Here is a 27278-nt window from a genome sequence, read left to right as displayed (position 1 = left end):
TTTTTCGTTTCAAATTCTTGCAATTTTTTCGTTCTTCTGTTCAAAGTCTTAATGTTTTGGTGTTCGAATTTTTCTTATAGATAATTAATGCTTCGAAAACTTGATAAATCGATTTCATGAAATTGAAGGTGAATATGAAAGGAATACGAAAACCAAGAAAATTTATTTTTTGAAGTTCGATTTTGTTGAAATTATTTTTTCTCCTCTATTCAACTTTGAAAATCAAACAAAGAAAGTGAAAAATTCTGTCCATGCAAACACTTTTCTCGTCCATTGAGCACTTTTCTTGACCATTTAGCAAAAATGAACTGATCTTTAAATTGATTTCCAATTGATTTTCTTTCCTTTTCAACCATTCAGTTTAGTCGAAAACATGTTTTCTTATTAATTTTAGCCTAAAAGATGACATTGAATCGAGAAAAGCAAGTTTCAATAAAAAAGAAAAAAGTTTTGCAAATTTTTCTGTTGCAAGAAAAGAAAAGTGTAAACATGAAAAGAGTTGATCATGAAAAGAAGAGCAGAAAAAGAAATTCCATAGAAAATGACTTTTCATTTGAATCGGGATTTAAATTAAATGAATAAAGATTGAGCACAAAGTTTGCCTTGAAAGAAGAAAGTTAATAAAGATGTATTCAGAAGGAAAAGAATTTTCACCAAGAAATGAATCAAATTTTTATTCTAATCTTGTAAAGAAAAGGATTTAAGTCGAGAAAATGACGATTGGTTAATGAGAGAGAAAATGATTTATCTGGGGAAGAAAAAAGAACAAGAAATTCATCATCTTCAGTTGAATATTCAAATCCCGTTTGATGGTTTCTCACAATCATTTACTGAGTTGCCACACTTTTCTCGATAACTAATGATGAAAGGAAAGAAATGAAATATAGTTGAACGATAATCCAGTCACCTTTCAAGTTAAGGTTTCCCCATGAATCCTGAAAAGTGTTTCATCTTTTAACAAATTCAACAGATGCAACAATATTCTTCTTTTTTCCAGATAATTCATCTTTTCCAACTTGAACCCAATCGTGTTCATAGTTATGACCTTTTCCTTATCCTTTTACAGCTTTACCTCAAACCAGGCTAGTTATGCTTCCACAGATATAATAATGATATTATGTTATTTAAAACATTTTGGTTTCTAGCTTTTTTCTGCTTCTTTTTGCTTTACACTTAAATCCTGTCGTCAAATGAAAATCTCATTATTAATGATTCCAATGTTTTCCTTTTGCATTATCATAATTGTAATGCGCTTTCATTTTCAACTTTAAGCCAACCTTTAATGATGACTTTGATTTGTTAAAATGCTAAATGCAAAGTAAAAACAATAAATCAATTTGAGCAAAAACTCATCTTTTCACGTTTCATATGCAAATCGAGTTTACTTTTAGGACATTTTAGAATTTAAATTTTTGAGTTTTTTCGAGTTATAACGAAATTTCGAGTTTTGATGTTCCATTGAGTGCCAATGCTGAGTTTTTGATGATTTTTGATGCTTGACGTTTTCCTAATCTGATTGTCTTTTCTGGTTCTATTTCAGGCTGAATATGGCTCTGAGGAAAGGAGAAAATGATTCGACCATTTCATGGAAGTTTCGCCTCGTCAATGTTATTTTACACATTCTGGTTGTACAACTGATAATGTACACTGCCAATAAAGTGCTAAACTGTTCAAACCAAATGTCACTCCTTGTGGCGCTTCACTTTGCCGTTCATCCAATTCACACAGAAGCTGTAAGTCTCCAACTTTTAGAGTAAATTGCAAATATTGATTCTGATATCTCCATTCCAGGTTTCAAGTAATGTTGGAAGAGCCGATATACTTTGTAGCATATTTTCACTACTAACATTTATACTATTCTCAAGGTAAGAATTATTCCCCAAAAGATGAATTTCAAAATTGGACCAATAATTTTGGGAACTAAAAAGACTAATTACGAACCGAAATATCGATACTTTTAAAATCACTCAGAAAATCGCAGTTCTCATCTTAAAATTCATCTCTGTGCAAAAGACTTTGGATTTGAAAAGTTTTTCCCTTTCTCAGTCTTTTTGCCAATGTCCAATGATGAGATAAACTGTGACTCTTAGAACAAAATCTGCATTAAATTGTTGAAATATTATCGACTTTGCAAGTCAACTTTTGCATGGAATTTTCAAATTCTCAAATTGAATTTGACCTGAAAACAATGATAATGATTTCAACCTAAATACATAAACTTGTGAAATTTTATTGTTCCCTAACTTATCGTCCTCAACATCAATTTAAATATGTTTTAACTTATTTTTACTCTTAACTTTACTCCCTTTACCAGAGCATATAAATCCATGCTGCAAGATAAAAGCAATAATAAAAGTATAATATTCCATCTTGTCTTGTCTTGTACAACTTCAACGATGGCATTGCTTTCAAAGGAAACTGGAATCACAATTCTTCCAATTTGTATTCTTTATTACGTCTTTAAATTGACTCAACAAGGATCATTAGCCATAACTCGAAACAGGTAAGATGCAAAATTTGAACACATTTGGAAAAGAATGACAAAAAAATGAAATGAAAACAAAATGAAGAAAAAAACGAAATGAGGAAAATTACGAGTAAAAACGAGTTTCATGTTGAAATGAAAAGCATGATGAACATGATGAAAATAGGCAAAGATTTTTTCGCCTAAAAATGTCTTTATATTCTTATTGCTCGTTTAAAGCGATAAATTTATTTTATACACATTTCTTCGAGTTTTTCCTTTTCTCTTCCTCACTCAACATTATCATTATCATTGTATATTCATAATCATTTATTGCTTTACAAGATAATACTTTCAACAGAACAAAGAATAAAGAAAGAGATTGAATAACAATCATTATTAACATCATAATCATCACCATTAGTATGCAGACTAAAAAGGAAAGGAAAAGATAACTTTTAAATTTGATAAGAATGCTGATAATAAAGGAAAACATGGAAATTGAAATTTTTCATTCAATAAAGAAGTGACAAAACATGGATAAAAACAATGGCCAAGATTTAATGGACTTCATTCAAAAAATTATATTAAATGGCAAAGTTCAGTTGATAAAGTTTGTCAAAATTAACATGCACAAAATTCATTCAGCTTCCCAGCTCGAGGCTGTGATGATCTCACATTTTATGCTCACTTACGATAGCAATGACAAGCTTGAAAAGACTCGTTGCGAGTGCAAATCAAGCAAAAACTTGCTATTGAAGTTGTACACGAAACCCCATAAGTCGAATCGGTCGACTCGATTGTCTCTCATGTTGAAACTGTTGATTGAATTTGTAGGAAACTCATTGAACTTTTTAATGAACCTAATCATTTTAAACAGAGATTTCATAATTTTGACAGCCTTTAACAATCGCTTGATGAATACTTTTCCTAAAAAGCGTGGATCTTGGTATATAACAAGAAGGGTTTTCTTCTTCAGAGGTCGACTGACTTCTCAGGAATAGCACCGAGGAACAAAGATCGGAAGATCTCAATCACAAATAGACTTGAATAACTATTTAAACTAATCATTAAAATTCAATACAGAAACTTTAATTTTCATAATTAATGCAGGAGCAAGCTTTCGAGAAATAGTAAAAGGGAGAAGAGTAATTTACTTCAATAGTAAGAGATGAACTAAAAGTCAGGAAAAGAAAGAGCAAAGTGATTATTTATGGTCACTAAGAAACGGTTACAAAATGAGCGTAATTTGAATTTAACCAATAAGCATAAATAAGATAAGGATGATTGAGAAAGATATCAAAGGGGGAAGCAAACCGTCGTGCGACTGTCATACCCTAACAAGCTTGAGAATGCTTAAGTGAAAAAAAGAAAATATAACGGTTTTGGGAAACTAGAATGAAAACAACTCATGCTGGAATTATCACAGTGCGTCTCGACTTGGTTTTCTCGCTCTAATGACGAAATCGATTTGACCTCTAATATCTTCATAAGTGATTCTCGGAAATGACACTGGACGATCTTGACTTTAAAATATAGTGAAATAACTATCTGAGAAAAGCACATCGAATCCGAGAGCAGATTAATAGCAGAAAAATATCGCATAAATTAATTGAAATGCCCTGTAAAAGAAACTAATAAGAAAGCAATTTTTCAGTTTTCTGCTTTTATCCAAGTTTATCTGAACCCTATTTGTTACATCATATTTTTCATGAAAGGAAGTTCGCATAGAAACTTGAAAAAGTAACAGAACATGGAAACTCAACAGTTCATTTCTTGTATTTGTTCGGGCTGTAGTTTACATGTTTAGTTCAATTTTGATTTCAATTTTGACTCAAAGGCTCAAACATTCAGAGGTCATTTTGCAAAAGAGTTTCTTAGAGTCTAGCGATTCAGTTATTTTTATCATCGTTCCTTCCTTTTATTGCACCTGATGGATGTGGAAACATTTTGTTGATTAAAAAAAGAGTTTCAATAAGTTAAAGTTTTTTTAAGAGTTGAAATTTCGTCAACATTGAATGGATAAAAAGAAACATTCATTTCAATTAATGTTTCAATTCATGTTGACATTTCAATTTTTTCATCTACTCCTTCATGATGGATAACTTTGATGTGTGCATTTATATTTCATGGGATTATTTTGTGCTTCTCCTTCAGTAGCAAGTCTACATTTTTGATGGATTAATTCATCTTTTATTAGAAAACTTGTTCAACATTTTCTATTGAAAATGACTTAAAAATTGACTTTTTTTACCTTTTCCCAACTTTTTGAGCAGAAAATATCATTTGACATTTTCCCTATTCTAATGCCTGGTTATTTTTGCGTTTCATTTGTATTTGTAATATCTTTATGTTTACTATTAATAACCTTTTCTGCTTCCTTTGTGGTTCAACAAAGTCAAAGTAAATACAAAAAGATGCAATTAAAAATTGATGGAAAACTGTTTGTATTTGAAAAATGTGAAATTAATAATGATATTTATTTCACATGTACTAAGGTGAATGTTGGTGTATCCACAAAGGTATTATTGGAGGAGAGGGGAGAAGAGAAAAAAAACATTCTTTTTGCAAGTTTCCCAATGTTGATAATAATGATAATGAATATGTGAATAAATGAGACTCATGGAAAGAAAGGAAAGAGAAAGAAATGAAAAATGATGGAAAAAAGGAAAACTCATCAGAAAAGTAGAAACAGATATTTTTTATTTACCATGTAAATAAATGCATACAAGTATAATTAGAATAATGAAAATGATGATAATGTAACTCTGATTAAAACAATTTTGATTCATATATCAAATGGTAATATCGTAATAAGTACAAGATTAAATTGATATGGAAAATTGGCAACCTTTTCCATTAAAATCTAGCATTTAATTATCAAAAAAAGAGTTGAGATTCTTGTGTTTGAATATTGTCAAGTTATGAGAGAAAAGGTCACTTTTTGAAGAATGCTTGCGAAATGCGAAAATGTGAACGGGAAATCTCTCACTTTCTGTGTTTTCTTTTCATCGAAAGGTGTGAAGATGAACGCTTCACGGATGGAACTTTCATAGCTTTCCAAATTCATCGCTTGATTTTCTTTGTACCAATTCAGTGTTCTCTTAATATCTTAAATCATTCAAACTGAGAACTTTTGCTTGCCGTGATTGACTTGTTTCCATTTTCTCTAGCTTCAGTTTTCCCTCGGCTCGTAATCTTTCGCAATAATTATCATGTTGTTCAGTTTCAGTCGATTCTGAGCTTTCCATATCCAACCGCAAAATATATTTGACACTCTAATATTTTGATTCAGTGCTGAAGCACTAACAGAATAAACTTGTACCATCAACATATTTAAATTAAAGAATGCACTTTAAGTTTGAATATGATAATTAATTTTTTCCCTCCTTTCAATGGTTGTTATCCTTTTTGTCAAATATTCAGTCTTCTCAACCATCTGTGCCCAATCATGTTTTAAAAATGCTGAAGCAAACAAGATACTCAGCTAAAAAGCCATTTAGACCATTATCAATGTTTAACACTCTTTTAACCTTTACAAAACTGTCCAGAGTCAAGCATTTTTTTCTGGCTTCCTTTTGTAAGGTCATTTTCAAATGTTGATTATTAAAAGGAAATGAAATGTTCTGAACATTTTCATTTTTAATCGGCTTAAGGCTGACTCTTTATCTTGCCTTTTCCCATTTCTCATCTTTCATTATTTTAATGTTCAAGTTGTTATTTCTTCTCTCTCTCTGTACTTCAAATAGCAATAATATTTTTACATTGTATTAATGGTTCAACATTATTCATTCAAATTTACTTTACATTTTAATTTGTGATTCAACAAACGGAAATTTGAGACTTCATTGCAATGGCATATTCAAAAGTTGATCAGATATCACAGTTGAACGAATAAGACTTTGAGCTGACTCGCATTTTTCAATTGCAATAATGAAATGCTCTTGTACAACCCTGTTGGACATTATTTTACCAGTTTTACATGAGCATCTTATCCTTGGCCACAAAGCCTCTATCAAAACAGATTAACATGACCAAATGATTCAACATTGTTTCCCTTTCCTTTTATCCTTCAAAAAATTTACTCCCTTTGATTGATATTGATATATCAAGCTAAATATGTAGCTAAACATGATGAGCTTGTAATAAATATATTCCTGCACTTAGCAACTAATATCTAATAATATAAACAGTTGACTATTATTATCTTTAAGCTTCATATGCCATACAAGTTTGCTTGTGTAGTTTTGGGATAAACAAATGGACTCCCAGAGGACATATAAAAGTATTATTTCTCTACTTTTTTTCTTCTTCTTTCATCTCTTCTTTTCTCCTTTCATCTTTCTGTTTATTCAATTGAAACTTTTTACCTGAAAATTTTTGATATGTTAAGAGGTACATCCTTTATAGCTTATAAATCTAGACAGTTTACTTTATCGAGAGGTAAAAACAGGGAGCAAAGGAAAGCGAAAAAAATGATGAAAATTTATCATTTGGTAAATATTGATACAAATGCAGCTTTGAAATGGTCAAAATTTTTCGATATTAATGTTTAGATTTAATAGATCTATTTGGATTTTTTGCTTCTCCTTTAAACTAAATGAACATATTGTGACAGCTCTTTGTTGACTTAAACTGAGACTGAAAATTGTCTAAATCCAATAGTAAGTTTACATTCCAAACATGGATTTTGAATCCATAATTTTACTGTCACAAGAGTTGATGTTTCATATAATTGAATGTGAAGATTTTGAGAAAATATCAAATTCGTCAAGTTCAATGAAAACTCGAATTTTATTTCAGCCATGAAAAGAAAAGAAATTCAAAGTTTTTCGTTTAATGATACAAGTTTGCAAACAAAATGTAACAAAGTTTTTATAACTGATGAACATCGATCAAGCGACTTTTGCGATTTCAGACAAATGCTATTACCATTCGATGAATGAATTTGCAAAGTTATTGAGATGGAATTGAATTTATTTGAATCTTAAACTTTCTTTCAGTGGTGTTAAGTGATACAAATAACCGAAAAGCTGGAAAAGACCGAAGATGCTCATTGAAGATGTGAAATGATGACACTGCAAGATGCAAAAGTACAAAAACTTTTCCTGATAAGCTCATTTCAATGAATGAAAACAGTGATTGCGCCAATTTACAGTGCAAACAAATTCAGCATTATTATTGGAATGAATTGTGTTTGGAAAATGAAACAAAAAACGGTTGAAAATGGTTAAAGGTTGTGGTAAAAAGAGTAAAAGTACATGAAAGTTTTCACCCAAATTGAACTGAAGTGATTGCGTTTGCAGTTTCTTTGCACACAATTTTTTTTCTCTTTTTTTCATTTCCATTTTTTTCATCGTTTTTAGGTTTACTCTGTTACTTTGTTTATTTGCTTACTTTTTATTCAGTTTCAGAGTGATTTTCAGTGAATACACTTTACAAACTTTTAATCTATGTGCATTCTTTAAAGGGAATGATAGAGAAGGAGAGAGGAAAAAGGTTATAAAAGCAACAGAGCAAAGGGTAAAGGAAAGCAGAAAAGGTAACAATTTTTGCAACTCTTTGGTAAAAACAATGTAAATGTAAACCATTTTTGCATTTCTACACTTTTTACACCTTTAGGATATTGTATTAGAGGTTGAAGGGAAAAAAGTAAGCAAAAAGTAACCAAATATAGTTAATAAAATAGTTGAATGAAAACTATGCTTTATTCAGCATTCTTTATTTGACAATATTTTATTGTTTATATTCACTCGTAATTGAATTGAAATTTATGCTCTAACAAGTTCACTTAGCTGTAAATGATTTCCAATCTATGGCAAGGAAAGAATCATAAAAATGTACTTCTTTCGTTGATTTGATTCAAATGAAACCAAGCTTTCAATATTAACCTGATTTACCCTTTTAAAAAATCTAATTTGACAAATCAGTTCCTGACTTTTGGTGTGTTTGGTGTTTTTAAAAACGTTCAAACGACTTTTTTCTACCTTTATCTGATTGGAACTCAGAATAGAATTGGAGGTAAAATTCGAAATACTTTGGCTGTTTTGATTTTGAAACGTTTCTGCAAGGTTTTCGGACGGGCTTGGTTTTCTTTATTAGACTGACCATTAGTTGATAACGATTTCGAAAAGACGGGCTTTAGAAACTTTTCTCAAAACTAAATTTGTTGTAAAAGCAAATGATTTACTCGATCACTTCGTTTCTAGACTCTAGTTTGACTCTTTAATTTTTACAATTTGTAATTCCATTTTTGTAATTTCAATGATCGCTTTAAATTAAACAACATGCTCATTTAGATTGCTCATTCAATTTGTTTGCTTATTTGAATTTTCTTTAAGTAAACCTTTTTCAGCATTTACATGAAACTACTATTTTGAGTAAACACTTTTCAGACTCAGACAAAGGCAAGATTCATCTAAAAAAGGTCTTTTCATTGGTAGGTAATCCAATTAAATGTAACCAGTTGATGTTGTCTGCTAGCAATTGACTTGAGAATGACTTTCATTCCACCAATAGTCATTAGATCATCGAGATTCAATGAAAAAAGCGAATATCTTACATCGACAAATTCTTGATTATTTACGACAGTTTTATAAATTTCATAGTCTTGTTTGAGTAGCTCACACTTTCAACATTTAGGTTCATCTTTGCTCATCAATACCGTCTACTAGTATCAAGATATGCTCATGCCAATCGAAAGTCAGAGAATATTCCATTTCGTCTGAATCTTTACTGATCACTTGCTAGCTCGAAAAGCAATGAACTCTTTCATCCCGAGAAGTCAAATGAAAAGTTGATGAATCGGATAAAGAAAAAGTGAACAAAGAAAAATGAATGAGAAATAAAATTGAGTCGAAAAAATGCAATCCTTTTCATCATTAAAAGTATCACCAAATAATCTCACCTTGAAACGTTTTCGTAATCTTTATCCATTCCATTATCAGCATCATCAGTGAAGCCCTTTTCATCAGCCAAATCATCGATGAATGAGCAACTCGTTTCTCTTTTTATTTGGTTACCACTCTTTTCACCTAACTCTTTCCACTCAATCATTATGGATTAAAGTTGGTAACATCAAGAGATACTTTTCAACTCTTTTCTGCTTTACTCTTTACTCTTCCTCACTTCTAGTTAAAACTAACTAAGTATTATGATTTCATCAACGACCATTTACTTCTTTCACTTTTACTCTTTCCCTTCTTCATACATGAGGATTCACTTTACTCAATGCTTCCATCATCATGATGATCATGATGATGATGGTAGGTGGGCTCATGTTCATTCTGATCACATCACATAAGCACATAAGATCCAGACTAATTTAATTCTTTACCTTAATAGAAAAAAAAGAAAAAAAAGTAAAAGTTATCCTTCGATTTATATCGACAATTTAGTCAACTGATTGTTTCTCAAACTAACTCACCAACAATCAAAAGATTAATCCAAATCTTTATTTGCCCTGACATTTTCCCACTGAATCTCGATAAGCTTCATCTCAAGCTTCAATAAGTGCCATTATTATCATCATTATCAACTCGAAGAAGCAAGAGAAGAGAAAAAAATCATTTACTTTAATAACACAAGCACAGTCGAGCTCACAATAATAATCGTTTTCGTAGAACCGGAGAAAATTTCGCATTTTCTGGATTAAACTTTCACCCAAAATGTTGATTATCAAAAGAAAATAAAATGATCGAAAAATCTTAACAAAATTTTCGTCACTTACAGCCTTTTGCTACCAGTCAACGAAAAATTTCCCTCCAAGTCACTGGGAGTGATTCACTCCGAGGAGTGGAATGTCAATGATAATGTTGAGTCTTTGGTACAAGAGTACTGATAACATCAAAATGTTTAAAAGCAAAAACGAGAGAAAATGAAAAATGGTTAAAATGATAATAAAGTTGTTATACAGAAAAAAAGCAACAAAAAAACAAACCAAATTGTTGGCCAAATTATTCGACTCTCGATGCAATATTTCATTTTAAAATTAACATCATTTTCCTTTTTTCATGTAACTCTTTTTCCTTCAACATTTTCCTCATTTCTGCCACCTTTTTATGCTTATTCATTCATAATCATTCATTATTGCGATAAAGGTTCACAATTTTACATCAACTAACTCTTTTTGTCTTTTCACCAACAGAATCTGTCTCATCTATTGCAATAAAAATTTATCTCAATCAATCTATTATGAAAGTAAAGCGCATCATTCATCATCATCAACTCAACCAAGTTTAACCTGTTTATGTGCACCCATTATTGTACCTGTGATTATGGTAAGAGCAACGAATTTTCCCATTCCTTTGTTCACTTCAATTGTGACCGCAAAATCAGTTGAAATCGACATTTAAATGCAAATGTAAAGAAAATTTTGTCTTCAAAGAGCATCAACCATTCAGATAATAATTCAACGATTCATCATTCAATCTCTCACCAGCAATTGAACGGAAAACAAGAGTTGAACAAAAGTGAATAAAAATGGTTGAATAATGAATGTTTCGAGTTTTCAGTCCATTATTTACTGAATGTTTTACTTTTGTAAAATGTATCAAAACATATTGAAATTAATCGCGACTTTTGCCTTTGCTTTTCAACTTTACACTTGATTGAAATATCATTGGCAACTTTTTTTGCTTTCAAATCTTATTGATCTTGAACTCCTTGTTTAGCTACTATTTTTACCTTCTCCTTTGATCATACTTTTTGCATCATTATTTTATTATCAATCAACTGGCATTGCTATTTTGGACAGCAAGAAAAGTAGTTGTAATAATAGTAATAACAATAAACCCAAATTACTTTTCAACATTATTACAGTTTTGTCCTTGTTGTTGTCATCGAGTCACTATTATTTAGTATAAAGTCATTTGTCAATTACATTTTGCATATTGTCAACAACTGACATTATTGAATAACACTCATTATCTTATCCCAAAAACACTGACCAGATAATAATGATGATCATAATTGTGATCCTTTTTCTCTCTTCTTTCTGTTTCATAATATTCTGTGGTTTCATCGTGATGTAATCTCATTAGACTGCTGCCTTATTGTGGTTCAGAGTGTCAATGTTACATGGAACTCTGCCCATCTTCAGTCAACAAGACAATCCAGCGTCCTTTGCCAATTCCTTGTTAACAAGGTAAGAAGCGTTCCTTAATAACAGCTAAACTTGAATCTAATGAAGGTTTGGGAAAAAAACTGTCGAACACAAGGTTCGGAAAAATTGATGTCACAAATCACACATGATAAAGTGCAAGACTGTGAAAAATGGAAGAAATAATTCGATTGAAATCGTTAAGACTTAAGATACTTTGAGCAGAGTCTTTCGAGCGATGAGTTTTCAAAGATGAAGCTTTATGCAAAGAATGTTTTTGTGAGCATTCGAAGATTGAATGCACTTTTTGTATTCGTGACGATAACACGTTTGGTAAACTTTGGGGAAATGTTTGCGATAAACTAAAGTTTTCTTTTCTTTTCGTTTTCTGCAGATTTTTAACCTACAGTTATCTGTGTGCTTTCAACTGGCGCCTAATTTTGTATCCGTCGTGTCTATCGTATGATTGGCAAATGGGGAGCATACCATTGGTAACGAAATTGGCAGATGTCCGAAATGTAGAGACTGTCCTAACATTTGCCGTTTTAGGAGCAATATTTTTAATTTTATTAAAGTACACTTCAAGCCATTTGAATAAAAGTGAATCTGTTTATAACCAATCATGTCACAAAGTGAACAACCTTTCTACTTCCAACCAAGATGAAACCAACATTCAGGTAATTTGAGCATTTACACTGAATATTGCACTTGAATGGATAATATTTTCACTGTTTATCTCTTCTTATTTACCAGTCCAAGGATTATTTATATGAACCTATTTTTATTGGTTTCTGCTTCTTGATTGTACCTTATTTGCCTGCTTCAAACCTTTTAACCACAGTTGGCTTTGTGGTTGCAGAAAGAGTTTTATATCTTCCAAGGTAAGTTTCAGCCATAAGCAAACACGCTTTCAGGATAAAAGAAGAAAAGTTCCAAGTATCGCACAATGAACGAAGATGGAAAATCCTCAATTTAACAAGCATTTGCATTTGTCTTTTCGACGATATTCCGAGTTTCAATAATAGAATTGCTGATGAAATTAACTTTTCCAAACGAAGTTGATCAACGCAACTTGATTGATAGAAGATGAAATGATTTCTTTGAAGTTGAAGTGAATTTGAACATAATTCAACGCTTATTTACTGATTTAGTTCCGATTTAATCACGCAATAATCTTTCTATTAGCAGAAAATGTTTAGCTATCGTTTTGAAATGTTTTGTTTTCTATTCCTAAATTGCATTCAGTCATCAGCAATAACAGTTTTTCAATAGCTACTCAAAAGCAATCTCAACTTTGTTGTGAAATCAAAAACTCGAAGAATCGTGCAAGAGAATTTTCCCTCCAAGAATGATTACCATTGAGTAAAAAAGAGGGAAACCTTTTGCAAATGCTGTAAAATGAGAGAAAATATTAATTTCTACACTTTGGAAAACTCAAGTAAATGATGATGGAATGTTCGTGTAAAAATGAAATGCAAGTGAACACTTCAGTTTATTGAATAACAGTTTAGATTGTTTTTCATCAAATGTTGCTTGAAATTGTTTGTTGAAATCAACTTTCGTTCACTGAACCAATACCTCAATCCAATTGAACTAGCTTTTCCTTTGAAACAAAATACAGTTTGTAATTTGTATGGTTGATAGAAAGACGCTAAAATCAATTTCTTGCATGAACAATACAATTTACATTTTTATCGACAAATGCAATTAACTTTGTTCAATGAATCGTCATTATGATCGTCATTACACACTGCAATGGAAAAACTAGTAAAGAAACTGAATAAAGTAATTTGAAACTCTGCTTCGTTTATGCAAAATATCGAGAGAAATGTCGACTTATGTGCGAATCTTAGCAAACTTTTCTTCTTTCCTTACGTTTAATCGCGATTAATAACAATCCTTTTCTTTTCTTTGCAGTCTCGGATTCAGTTTACTTTTCATAACTGGATATTATTTGATAAAACAACGTCTTCTTTCTAACCATGAACAACACTACACTCGATGGTTAAACATCACTTTTTATAGTCTTGTTATTGTTTTTATGATGAAAACTTTTACACAAAATGCACATTGGCAGAGTCGGGAAACACTTTTCTCGTAAGTAACATTTTTTGTTCATTTCAACAAACAGTTTAACTCATATTCACTCACTATTGCAATAGCGCTGGACTTCTAGCCACACCTCAGAATGCTAAAATGCATTACAATTACGCCAATATGCAAAAAGATAATGGAAACAACGAGTTAGCAGTCCATCATTATCGAGAAGCTCTAAGGTAAATGCACCGAGTAAAAGCACTAACGATGTGTTTAAAACTTCTCTCACCAATTGCTTATTAACTCAAGAGAAAAATTAACTTTGAGAATTTTAACTTTCAGATTGTGGCCAACACATGAAAGCTCATGGAACAATTTAGCGACTCTTTTAGCTGATCCTGAAGAAGCGGAATGGCATTTACTGCAAGCTCTCAGGATCAATCCATACCATCCAAAGGCTCACTTTAATCTCGCTTGTATTTACAGGTTAGTAAACTAATCGATCAATAAAAAGCACTCCAAGTTATACTTTCAATACTCGGTCCAACATTTGTCTGCAAAGATTTTCTGCGAACTTGATTCCTTTCCAATGACAACTTAATAACCTTACCGAAAGCAAACTTTATTTTCACATTATGAAAAGTATACTAATTTTACGCAGTTCAATGTCCAAGAGTAAAGATGATTGAACATCTTCAGTTGATTCAATATCCAAGAGCAAATAATGCAATTATAAAACTCATCTCATCACTGATTTAATAACAATTGAAGGTTCAATTGACCCATTCCAAGATTATCTGTATACATTTATGGGTTAACCAATTATCTGTGTAATAACACAATGGTCCAGATGAGGAAAAATGTTGGCCGAAAAAAAGATGTTAACAAGAAACGAAAAGAGCAAAACTTCTCATCTCAATTCCAACACTTGGATATTTTGCTCTTCTTTTTACCTCTTTATTCACCTTCATCAACTTTAACAATAATGTTAACCTGCATCTTAATTTGAAATGCTTACCAAGAAGAAGGGAAAAAATCATTGTAAATCTGTGTATCCATCCAAAGTATTAATTCAGTTTGAACAAGAATAATTTGCTCAATGAGTTTTGTGTGTTCCCTCTTTAAATCAGTTTATCTATGGAAGGCTGATTCTTCTCATTCCACCAACAAAAGAAGATTAAACCATCAAATGGTCTTCCATTAGTGAATTAAAATAGATTTTTACCTCTTCAAACCTCATCTTCTCTTCCATCATCATCCTATTATCAACTTCAATAGATCAACAGTTTGAATAATGATGGCGAAAAATGGAGTAAAAATAAACTCCAAGAAAAGATATTCAATTAATCGAAACAAATGTAAACTCAAACACATCAACTTCAAAAAGAATTCAGAAAAAAGAAGAAAATTCGTTGGAAAATTTCGAAACGAATTAAACTTTTCCAACTTGCAATTCGTCACAAGATTCACCATTAAACGAAAAGTAAATCAATGTTCATTTTCATTGGTAAATATGTTCAACAAACTACATCGAACTTCTTTTCAATGTTCATTTTTCTCTCTCATCAATTCACTTTTTCACTTGAGTAATCAACCATCAGTTTCACTGATCAAATGGACTTAATATTTCCATCCACGTTCTCAATCTCTCATAATTGTCTATAACTGTTATTTTCAGGTAAATTGATTGTTTATTCAGCGTCAGATTTCATCAAATCTTTTCTCATCTTTTCTTTTTTTCCTTCTTCTTCGCTCTTTCATTCATTCTTTTCGCGCTTCTCTTCGACTTCTCATCTTCAACTTGATCCCTTGGAGAGCATTGAATGCAGTTTCATGCATAATGGATGTTAACACTTATTATCTTTCAACACTGACCATTGCATATTGATACATGCTATTCAATTTGCTCGATAATCTCCTCATCGATTCTTTTATTGAAAAAATATTTTCTTCTTTTCTTTTCAACTTGGATTGATTTGCAAATTAAAGTTGCTTTTTTGTTATGAAAAGATTCGTTTAAAATTTAGATTGGTAAAGTTGGCATTTCATTATTCACTTGGAGTTTATTGCATCCATTTATCAATAGTAATTTGAGTAATTTTCATCATCAAATGACAATTGTTTAGACAGAAAAATGTCCAACTTGTCAACTTGTTTCATGATAAATTGATGTTTTTGTTTATTTGCTTGTCCATTTGTCGACCAATTGAATCAAAATAATTGAGATTTTTGTTTCAAGAACAAATAAAAACAGTGAAAAACTCAAACCTTTCAGACAAAAATAATGAACGTGAAACTGATTCCAAATGGAAAAAGATTTACTCGCTACTTTTCTCATTCATTTTTCAAACTTTTCCGAACTTCTTTCCAAAGATAATTGAAAGCGATATCGAAGAATGAATAAACTCATAAATCACAGTCAATTGATAAGCCTGCAAATTTCAGTTCCAATCCAAATTTAATTTGCAACTCAGATCAGCAGGCCAGTGCTACATATTTCTCCTGTTAAACAAGCATTTTGTTCAAATGCTGCATAGCAATTGTAAAAGATTGCTGAGATCATTAACAGAACAGTTAATAAAGCCAATTAAATCTAATGATATTAGTTAAGTGCATCGATGGAATCGAGTTGAGCATGTAAATATGAATAGCAATTAGTATTTGTGCATTTTAATTGAACCTGAAGCTTTCTTTTTTTCGTTTTAAATTGCAATTCGAAGCAAAATTGGTCTTCATTGAGCCTTTTAATTTTGGTATAATTTAGCAGTTTAACACTCATTTCGTGTTATTGATTTCGTCGAAATTGTCATTCTTTGGAAATTATCTTATTGTTTTATTAACTTGTTTGGATATCAACAGCTAAATGTCATGATCACCTGAGTTTAGGATATTAATATTATCCATCATTTTGCGTGCTTATCTGCTGTTCAGCTTTGTTTTCATTAGAGTTTTACCCTTATTCTGTGTCAAACAAAAGTCAATCAATTTCGAGTTTATCAGCTGAAGCATAGCAGTTTCTCTGAGGTAAAGCAATAGTTCACAAATGGGACAAGTTTCATCAACTTTGCCTTTGAATTACTCCTTTTAGTGGCCACTTTTATCGAAGAAATCTTGATCGTTGATTGTCAGAAATGTTTCCGATTGTTGTCAGTATAAATTGGTGAAATAATTGCAATCATTTCTCGCAGCTATTTTACGAAAAAGTTATGAGACAAAAGATTTTGCATTCATTTTTTGGATAACATGATTAGATCATATTTTGTACTCACGCAACCAGGGCTAGCAGGAAAGAATAACTAATTAACTCAGCATTTCTAAGTATTAAAAGATATGAGAGAATTTCTAGATATTTAGTGTCAGTTTAGTATTCTGTCTGTTTATCGAGTTGTCTAATTTCAACACTTGATCAAGTGCTATTGATAACTTGTTCATTCCAAACCTGTACATGATTCATGCAGAGTTTTAGAGGAATTTATTTCACCCAATTACTATCCCTAAATGAACTCGGAAAACCTTTATTTCACTTTGGAGTTTGCATTTTACCTTCAACAACTTTGTATGATATTGTAAAGCAATTTTCCTTTAACTTTTGGCATCAAAACAGTGAGTTTGCAATACTGTGAATGTACTACCCGAAGTAGTTTACCCGAAGAGTTCAACCTAAAAGCTAAAGTCTTATTGCACTGAATAACACCTCAATACTTGTGATTTGATGTTGATTTAGCATCTATTGTAGGCCATTTTAGGATCAAAGTAAAGTTTCGCTGCGAGTATGCTAACAAAGTTTATTGCATTAATTAACGAATGCAGCTATTAATCAAATTTAGTCGAAGCATCTAAACCTTTTCCTATCGAGTGTACATGATTTTGTTGCATGCAAAATACTGCCTATCAACTAGAGAGACATTTTCGTGTCGAGTATTGCATTGCATGTTACCTGAACATTTGCACACTTTGCCCAACACTTTGAGAGAGAACCAATTTATCTTTTTTTACAGAAATTAACCTGATCACTTGGCATTTTTAACCTCGATTTCAAGTCAGAATTCGAATGCTCTTCACCTTTTTTCAAACTTGATGCGTAAAAAACTAACCAAAATATTAATCATTATTTTCTGAAACAAAACTTCTACTCTATTCATAGTTATTTTTAAACATAATAGCAATAAAATATGCCTAAACTTAGTCTACTTTACTAATAATACTACTCGACTTCGTTATAAAAACTCGATTTTCATGTTCAACTAAGTTCTCAACTTTCTAAACCTTCACACAAGATTACTTTAGCCGCGAAATGACGTTGAAATATATTAAAATGGCATTAGTTTTGAAAGCAACTTCCCAATAAAGCAGTCAAAACGGATTCAATGGAACATAAGTTGAAGCAAAATTTGTAAACTAAAACCATAATTTGAAAATTTATTCAACCAATTTAATTACTGATCAAATTACCGTAAAGTTTCTCGACGACAAACAATGAAGAGTGAATCAATATTGACAGTGGAACAAGTTTAATTTGTAAAAATTGAGTTTGAAACAAGAAACAAGAAAGTCTTTAGTTTACATGTTCCCAAACTATTGGATCACGATTATTTTAAAGCAAATTTTTCAGTTCATCAAGTTTTCCTCTTGTAGGTAAATGAAGATAAAGTAAAATTTGGTTAAAATTAATCTCTCAAGTTAACAATCAAAATTAGAGGGAAACACTGTTTTCACTTTAACGAGCGAACCCATCAAAGACGTCAACCTTTCAACCCAAGACTCTTGCTCTTGCCGTTGGACTGTAAGATTGTCAACCAATGATTGTGAAGACTGCCGTTGGCCAAGAAAGCATTTAACTTGATTTGAATGTTGCTCACAAAAATGGATAATGAAGCGATAGAGTGAGTTGATTGATGAACATTTAAACAAATGAAAACAAGGATGGAATGAGAATATGATGGGTAAAAGAATAGAAGAAAGAATTCAATTTAAATAGCAAATTAGATGCCGAGGGTGGGAGTGATTCCAGGAGATGTTTCTTATTCATTTTCTTTTCTCCATTCTTTATCCACTTACTTTTATTCCATTTCGTATCTTGTTCTTTTTTCTCTTCTTGTTCTTCTCCTTTTTTCCCGGCAAATCTATTCATCATGTGCTACTTTCAACATGATCATTGTTTTTTCCTTGTTCATCTCATTTCCCATTATTCCTTTTCCTTTCCTTCAAGTCCTTCCCATTCTGGCTCAGTTTTACATTCAATATTCATAATGATATTCAAAGGAAATTAGATTGTGACTTAAACTGTGTGTTTCCAGATTCGCCTTTCAACCAATCACAATGGCAAATGCCATTGTTTACAATCATGAACATGAGATCTGCTGAGAACAAACAAAATTTAAAATTCATTCTAAATTGCATCCTCTTGTTGATGATGAAAATGATCATCATGATAATCACATTCCAAGGAAGAAGAAGAAAAAAAGAAAAGCTTATTTTCTCGATTCAACATTTAAATGAGTAAAGATGATGAAACTTTGAAACTCGAGCAATTTTCACCATTCAACTTCATTGAAGCAATTTTCAACTCTTTAACCAACAACTGTTACAAATGTTTTTTCAAACTTTCATGAGAAAAAATTCATGAACAATTCAATTTCTCATTGAACTTGCTCAAAATGGTTATCCAATCTGTTGGAATCAAATTTTTCTTCAATCAACTTTGTTCCATAATGATATAAATATTGTTGATCAAATTTTAATGGATAAATATTTAAATGTAATCTGATTGTTTTAGAGAGGAAGAAAAGTTTTGCCAAGAAAAAATGAAAATCCAAACAGTTTGCAGGCAAATACATTGTTAAGTATTCATCAACTGGGAGTGTTTTTTATTCCTCTTTTAAATTGCTGGAAATTAAATAACATTTTTTTTCTCCTTCCAAATTCACCATTCTTCCATCGCTTTAAAATGTTGCAGTAAAAAAGGTTTAATTAATCAAGCAATTAATTTGCTTCAACGAAGCATCGAGTTGGATTCCAATTTCGCAGAACCTTATTCAACGTTGGCTTCCATTTACGCTGAAAAAGGTTTACACTTGGATGCTGATTTACTCCATCAAAAGTCATTAAAAATTCAACCCAACAATCCTGATTTGATAAACAATTACGGAGCCTTTCTACAGAAAACAGGTAAACTTTTTTTCCTCAATTTTCAACTTCTAATAAAAACGATTGAAACAACAAAACTTGAAACAAATCGGACGCACAAATGAAGCTTAGAAACTCGAGAAACTCAACTTTTGAAACAATAATTTTGGATTTTCCATTCATCAGAGAAAAAGTCAATTATTGAAAAAAATCTTTGATAGCTTTCGAAATCATTTAAGAACTTATTTCAATTTTTCGACAAAAATACAAAGTCTTCATCAATATGTAATAGTAAAAGTTGAAACTTCAAAAATCGTCTTTGGAGTAATTTTGTCGAAATAATTTGCATTTCTAAAAGTTCAGTTTGAGGAAGCTATTAAGGCAAGGTTTAAAGAGCAACTTTTCAGTTTCGATTGGGACAAGTTTGGAAATTCGGCTTTTTGGTTGACATTTGGAAAACGAAAATAAAGCGTTTTCTGTAAATTTTTCGTTCGAATATCAAGATCATTGATCAAGATTTAGTTTTTTTCCTTGTACAAGTGGATCATTGCAAGTGTATAAATACTGGATTGAAGAAAGAAAAATGTTGATTAGTTGGTTGAGTTAAAAGATTCGCCACAAGAGCATTCACATTTCTTGGAACTCATTTCTTCCTTTTCCTTGCTCTTTCATATTATCCAGAGTTATTTCTTTCCTCGACTCTTACGGTACTATTATGATGGTTAATGTTGTTTGTTTGTTTGTGCTTTGAAACAGATAAAGAGATTCTTGTTAACCATTGAATAGCTTTTTTTTTGAAACATTCATTTGGATTTGAAGAGGAAGAGAACAGAAAGAATGAATAAAATGATGAAGATAAAACACTTGATAAGACTTAAATATATCTAAAGAATTGGGCGTTCATCTTCAACTTTACTCCAGTTTCTCCATGTTCACTTCATCCATTGATAAATATAAAATGGCCTTTTCTTTTTTCATTATCATTTCCAAGTTTTTCCCTCTTCTCATCATTCTTCAACTTGATTGAGCAAAAAAAAGTTGAAAAAAGTCAACAATTTTCACTCGATAAAGAAACGCAACTTTATCCAGAAATTGTTTCAAACTTTTGGTTCAAAACTCGCATTTCCAAGTCGAAAAAAGTTGATGAAAAAAATTTGTTAAGAAATTCAGTTTTTCCCAATTTTTCGATTGCAAGTCAAGATTGAGTGAAAACAGAAAAGCATGAAAACTTTTGAACATCAGTTTGGCTGAAACTTTTTGATCCATGTAAATGAAAGAACAAGTTGGCCAAAAACAGGTTCCAAGGTAAACCCATGAATCCGTGAAAGTAAAGCAACAATAGTGAAACATCAAGATTCCACAACATTTGATACTTTTTTTTCTTCCAAGAACAATTTTCTTTTCCAATGTTTTTGACAATATTTTCTCATTCCCTTCATTATCCAGCCAAACCATCATCTTACTCTGCCTTTTATCCTGCATCATTTCATCCTTCATGGTTTCATTGGAAGAAACAAAAAATTCTCTCCATTTTTCTCTTTCTTTTTGCATCTCAATAATCTTTCATTTTATCCATCTTTCTCTTACTTTCTCTGTATCTATTCACAATCTTCATTATTCATCCTTTTCTCATCCATCTTCTTAAATTATCTTCTTCATCATTTTACTATTTTCTTTCCCTTCTCTTCTCATCTTATTAATACAATTATTAGAGCAACATTTTCCTTCACTCCTTAGCTTTAATTTGATATTAAATATCAAAGTATAACCTTGTTATAAATAATACTTTGGATAAAAGGTATTCATCATTTTCTGTTTGATTGATCTTCTATTAAAATGTTGTTCAACTCATGAATAACATTGTTCAGCTTTTTATGCTCATCCTTTTCCTTCCCTATCAAGTCCAATCTTGTTTTACCGATATTTTTTCACTCCAAATTTTGAGCGAAAACACAAAAAATTTTTCAACATTTTTCTCAAGATGAACTTTTTCATGCAAGATGCAAAAAATGATGTTTAATCAATTTTGATCAGTTGATACTTGGAGTAATTTTGCACTTTTATTGCTTTACCATTCAATATTCAATATTTTCTGGTTAATTATTGCTGGGAATGTTGAGCAAATTAATTTTTCCCTTTACTTGCAACTGGATTTGAGAAGCATTTTTCGCTGAAACCAGGTAAAAACAGGCAAAATCGATCAATCATTTAGCATGGAAACATCATTATCTTGATGAAATTGAAGATTAATGCAATTTTAATTTCAATAAAACAGGTAAAAAGTGAAGCAAAAAATGTGCTGATATTTTTAATCTTTTCATCATTAATCAGATTTGTTGGAAACTTTATTTTGATTGCAAGTCGAGAGTAAAAATGGAGAAAAAATTTGCTTATAGAATATTATTGATGGTTGCAAGAATTAATAAAATTTTTCTTCAATCATGCAAATTGTGAGTTTCCTTTTCTGCAAAATCTTTTCGCGTTCAAACCATTCAATTGAATTATAATTGTATTGATGAAACGTCACACCTTTTACCATGATAAATGACTGCCAAGTGTCGACAGTAAATTGTCTCTGGTGAGTAAATGCATCAAGTTGAGAATAATGATGATAATAATTAAGACAACTCGACTGCATGTAAACATGAGTCAATTGACAATGAAAGTGAAACTGAATTTTCCTGTTTATCCTTTGTTCCTGACTGATGCTTGTTGATTGAAAGTTTGCCTTTTGTAGTTTGAAAGGCAATATGAATCCAAGTTGAGGAATGATTATCTTTTTCTTGTTCAGCTTTGCACTTGTGAAAAATGTTGAAATGTTTATTCATTGATGTTGGACAAAATGAGTGGAATAATGAACTTTTGCTAATCAATCATGAAAGAATTGAGCGCGAAGAAGAAAACAATAAAATCATTATTATATTAATAGCTTAACCATTCTTGTAACATGAATAATATTGTGATGTATAAATATCATTAATAACTTTGACTAGTGGAACACTTTTGGAAATAAAAATCTGAGCAAAATGTTGAAATGGACCAATTTAAAGGTGGAAAGAGTTGAAACAGTGAAGGTATTATAATTGATTGGAGAAAGGGAAAAGGAGAAAAAATAGATTTCAAGATAATAATGTGAATGAAATTGACTGTTTAAGCATGTTGATTGTGAATGAGAAAAGGGGAAAAGAAAAGTGATGAAAAATGATGAGAATGGAGCCAATGAGAGAGAAAGTAAATGATGCAAAATAAAAGCATGGAAAGTGTATTATTTGCAATGAGTAATGTATACAAGCTAGAATGAATGGAACAAGATTAAATGTAAAAACAAAACAACATTTGGAGATTTTATTGGAGGCAAGATTATTCCCTGTTTAAGATGAGGAAACGGATAAATTGTGAGGAAAAGAGAAAAATTGGAAAAGATAAAGATTGCTCATGTTTATGAACAGATGATAACCAATATAACAGTAGATCGATGAAGAGAGAGAAAAGAGAGAAAAGTTGAATTTCTTTTCTTTTCATTCTCTTTCCGTTTTCCACTTAATATGTATACATGTGCTCATACATCTATGTCCAGAGTTGACAGGCTGGTTAAATTGATGGCTTTCAACTGAAGGATAAACTTTACTTATTATGTATCTGTAAACATATATATTGCTCTGCAGTAGTTGCAGTAGTTTTAAAAATTATTCACAGTTTAATGATATTTATGGTGAACTCGGTAGGAGAGGGAAAAGTTCATGGAAGCAGAAAAGGGAAGCGCAAAAAAGGCAAGACCAAAGGCGAAGAAGAAGAGGGAAGAAGAAGGAGAAAAAAAAGGTTGAAAACAATGGGCAACTATGTAAATGAGATGTTCGTGATTATTAGTAAAGACTGTCCAAAAGGTTGAACAGGGAATGAACGCCAAATGCAAGAAGAGCAAGAGATTAAAGAAGCGTGTTTAAAGTTGAAACAATTGAACAATCGTATTATCTTTTAGTCTTTATTCATTTTTTGTTAACGCACGCTAAACATTGTTTAATCTGCTTCTCTACTCTTTACTCTTAAATTACTTTTGTGATTTTTCACTTTCAATACAAATACAGTTAATCTAATTAAAAGATGTTCAGCTATTTGGAAGAGAAGAAGAAAAAAAGTCTTCTTTCAACATTTAATTTTGTTTAATTTTATAATTTTTCACTCCCTGGTCAGTTGATTCTGGTTCTGCAGCTAACTGCCTTTAGTTTGGATCTTTTAAGTTTGTTTCAATTTTACTCTCAATCGATTCGATTGTCAAAGAATACTTTTTTGCATTAATTTTGACCTTTTTGAGTTCAATGTTTTGATAAAGAAATGTTGATATTTCGATCGAATTTTGAAAGGAAAATTTCCAAGTCACAATCGATGTCGAGCGAGTTTTCAACCTTTTTTGCTTCACTAAAGTGCTGTGCAAAATTAATTAGAGGACAAAATGTATTCAAGGGAAGACTATAATAAAAATGTAATAATGAAAGGTTTAATAACTTGACTGTTGATCTGCTGCTGTTGTTGGTTAAAATGTAATATCACGCAATCATTTCAATCACTTTTTTTGAAAGGTTAACCATCAACATTCACTTTGTACAGCATCTTTTTAATCATTTTTGCTCATAAATACTTTTGGTCAAGTCAAGTGCAAGTTTACTCGCCATTCTCAACTTTGTAACCTTTCTCTTGTCTCTCTTCAACATTTGTGTCACCAGCAAACTGTTAAATCCTAAAAGTAAAATTTGACTTCCTAATAGGTTGAACCTTTAAAAGGTTCAACTGAAAAGTGGCTTCGATTAAAATTGCATTCTTGTGGTTACAGTGAAAATGGGTTTAGTTGAATGTTTTCCCATGTTGCCTAGTTGACTGATCAAGGTGAATTAGCTTTTAATCATTGCCTTTCCTCGTTTGCGTGGGTTGCGCCGAGATAATTTTACCTTTCACGATAGTAATTATTGCGATAATTTTACTAATTGCAAGGGAATGAATGAGATTCTGGTTAAATTCAATTTTCATTATTAAACATGTTTAACCTGTAATTTGTTGGTGAAGCAAAGGCAAGAAACTCGATCGAAATTTTGGCAGCAATTTTTTTCCAGAAAACAGAAAACTTATCAATTCTTAAGTTGATGTCAAATGTCGCCTTTAAGAGTTATATTTACAGTTGGACTTTCACTTGATATAGAGTTCAACATTGCCATCTATTGATGCTTAAACCAAACTACAGAATAATCTGTTTATTATGAACATTGGTTTCAACTTGTAATTGTTTTCATTACTCAAGACAGGATTAGGTTTCACCGAGCAAAGATAATTAATAACAATTATCAATCATTATGAATTGTGTAACCAAATTCATCATGAACATTGTATTGTTATAATAACCAATAATAACTGTGATAATTATGATAATGAATGTTAATATAAGAAGTAATGAGATTAGAAGCGGAAAAAAGGAAAAGTGTTGATCAGCTCAATGAATAACAAATGAAACGATAAAATGTAAATAATTGGATTGCATTCATTCACTTTGATTCAGTTAACTTCAATGCATAACTTGAATCTCATGAGCTTTCAGAGCAAAAATGAATTGTTAGGTTTGAAAAGCTGCAACTGGTCAGTGATATGGAAATTCATCAATTTGATTAGCTGAGATTTCTTGTGCTAAACTTTATTCATAAGTTTAAATCGATTTTTTCGAGAATAATAACTTGGCGATATTTAATTTGAAGTGATCCATCATTGCCAGAGCCAATAAGCCACTTGTTTTTGACTGAAAACTTGACCAGCAGTTTTGGCTCCATCACTTGATTTCGAACGAATGGTTTCAGAATTTTCATTTTTCAAACAATGAACGGATCTTTGAGTTGCAAGTTTATTATTTATTGATTAAAAGCCATTTATCAGAATGTTGTTTCAATCGACTTATAAGAAGCTTTAACCTGCTTTTTATCACAATCACATGAAAGGTTGATTCTAATGGAATCTTTGTTTCTCTTTGTCCAACTGTCCAACTAAAGGTCAAACAGAGAAGGCAATAATCCAATACCAAAAAGCATTGAAAATAAATCCAAACCATAAAATAGCCAATGCCAATCTGGCTCAAATCTGGAAATCCCTGAACGATACTAATTTGAAGTATTGGCCACAGAGGTAAGTTAATTGGTGAAAATAATCATTATTAGCTGAAAAATGAGTTTGAGCTTTAATCCAATGAAAAGCGAAAGAAGCTTAATTTTATCAAACTTTTGAGGCTAAACTTTCAGGTTAAGCAACAATTAACGACGAAAAGACTAGAAACTCAAAAAAAATTTCACTCAATTCAACAGATTTTTCTCTCTTTTTTCCCAACAGACCATTGAAATACAAAGTGGCAGTCAAGGAACATTGAAACACTACTTTAACTCATTCCATATACAACAATTTACAAAGCAATAATCATCTACAAAATTCAGTCTTACTGAAGCAGTAAAGTAACAATCGAAACGATTTCATGAAAATTGGAACTGGATGACACTTCAAAGCCATTGTATTGAAAAGATGAAACTGGCAAAATTAGATAAAACTTAAACAAAAAACATTTTTATATATTTTATAACAGCTCAAGAGCTAAAATTGTATCAAATTTTTCTGATATCAAATACCAAATAACCAACTTGTAAAATATTGAAGAAAAAATTAAAACTTCAAGTCATATTCAAAGGAAATCGTCTGAATAAGAGTTGTCTCAACCAATTTTTATACACTCAACTGTGTCAATGCTTGGAGTAAAAGTTATCATTAGTGGAGGAAAATGTTACTATTAGCTGATGCACTCAAAAGTAATACAAAGCTGGCTGTTATGATGTATGGGGAACAATGAGAAGGAAAAAAAACCAATAATAAGATGATGAAAAGGTTGCTTTATTGTTTCAATATAAACATCTTCATTGTGATGTCACAAGTTAATAGGCCTTGAAATGATATTTAAGGAAAACATTATCATCATTACAAATGATTCATGTTCAACATTTCTTGACATGATATTGCAGCACAAAAAAAAGGAGACGAAAAGTAATGTCAAGAGTTGCACTCGAGTTGAGGGTGAAATTACTCGACGTTGAAATGTACACATTGCCCTTGCAAGTCGAGTACATGTTTGGTGTCAAATTCAAGTCAATAAGTTGAACATGAAAATTTCCATAACTCAGATGAACTCAAGAAAAACGAAAAATTCAGACAATCATTTCATTCTTTACTACAAGTAAATCACAGTTATATCATTTAAAGCATGAAAATTCTTGGTTAATCATTCATTATTGTTGAGCATTAAACGTCTTGAGCCAGAGTTGGTCAAAGTTGGTGGAAAAGGTTTTAATAACTTTTTATTAGCATCATTGGAGAGATAATATTTTTTAATGAGAATCATTCCATTGGATTAATTGTGATTCTTGGCTACAATTAATGGCCTTTTATGATGCTGCATGGTAAACGATGAGAACAATATTTTCTCGAATTATTCGATAGTCAATTTTTCCTCTGGGAATGATTATTGAAAATAAATTG

The 27278-nt window shown here is 31.0% G+C and overlaps 1 protein-coding gene across 1 annotated transcript in view; it reads left to right on the top strand.

Moving 5' to 3' along the window:
* LOC107364649 (protein O-mannosyl-transferase TMTC1-like) overlaps nucleotides 1-26449 on the top strand; it is a 68902-nt gene extending 42453 nt beyond the window's left edge. Inside the window, exons 2-14 of the mRNA XM_015932078.3 lie at nucleotides 1541-1733; nucleotides 1792-1865; nucleotides 2315-2503; nucleotides 10611-10743; nucleotides 11506-11609; nucleotides 11959-12241; nucleotides 12318-12445; nucleotides 13482-13661; nucleotides 13727-13840; nucleotides 13944-14087; nucleotides 19558-19769; nucleotides 25754-25886; nucleotides 26088-26449. Of these exons, the coding sequence (XP_015787564.2) occupies nucleotides 1541-1733; nucleotides 1792-1865; nucleotides 2315-2503; nucleotides 10611-10743; nucleotides 11506-11609; nucleotides 11959-12241; nucleotides 12318-12445; nucleotides 13482-13661; nucleotides 13727-13840; nucleotides 13944-14087; nucleotides 19558-19769; nucleotides 25754-25886; nucleotides 26088-26124 (1924 nt within the window). The 3' untranslated portion in view covers nucleotides 26125-26449. The remainder of the gene's footprint in view (nucleotides 1-1540; nucleotides 1734-1791; nucleotides 1866-2314; nucleotides 2504-10610; nucleotides 10744-11505; nucleotides 11610-11958; nucleotides 12242-12317; nucleotides 12446-13481; nucleotides 13662-13726; nucleotides 13841-13943; nucleotides 14088-19557; nucleotides 19770-25753; nucleotides 25887-26087) is intronic.
* The last annotated feature ends 829 nt before the right edge of the window (nucleotides 26450-27278 follow it).

This window comes from Tetranychus urticae, chromosome 1 (assembly GCF_039701765.1).
Source record: "Tetranychus urticae isolate SD_2017Ah chromosome 1, NJAU_TeUrti_SD_1.0, whole genome shotgun sequence".
Lineage (NCBI taxonomy): Eukaryota > Metazoa > Arthropoda > Arachnida > Trombidiformes > Tetranychidae > Tetranychus > Tetranychus urticae.
Note: the sequence above shows the minus strand (reverse complement) of the source record. Positions and strands in the feature narration are given on the sequence as shown.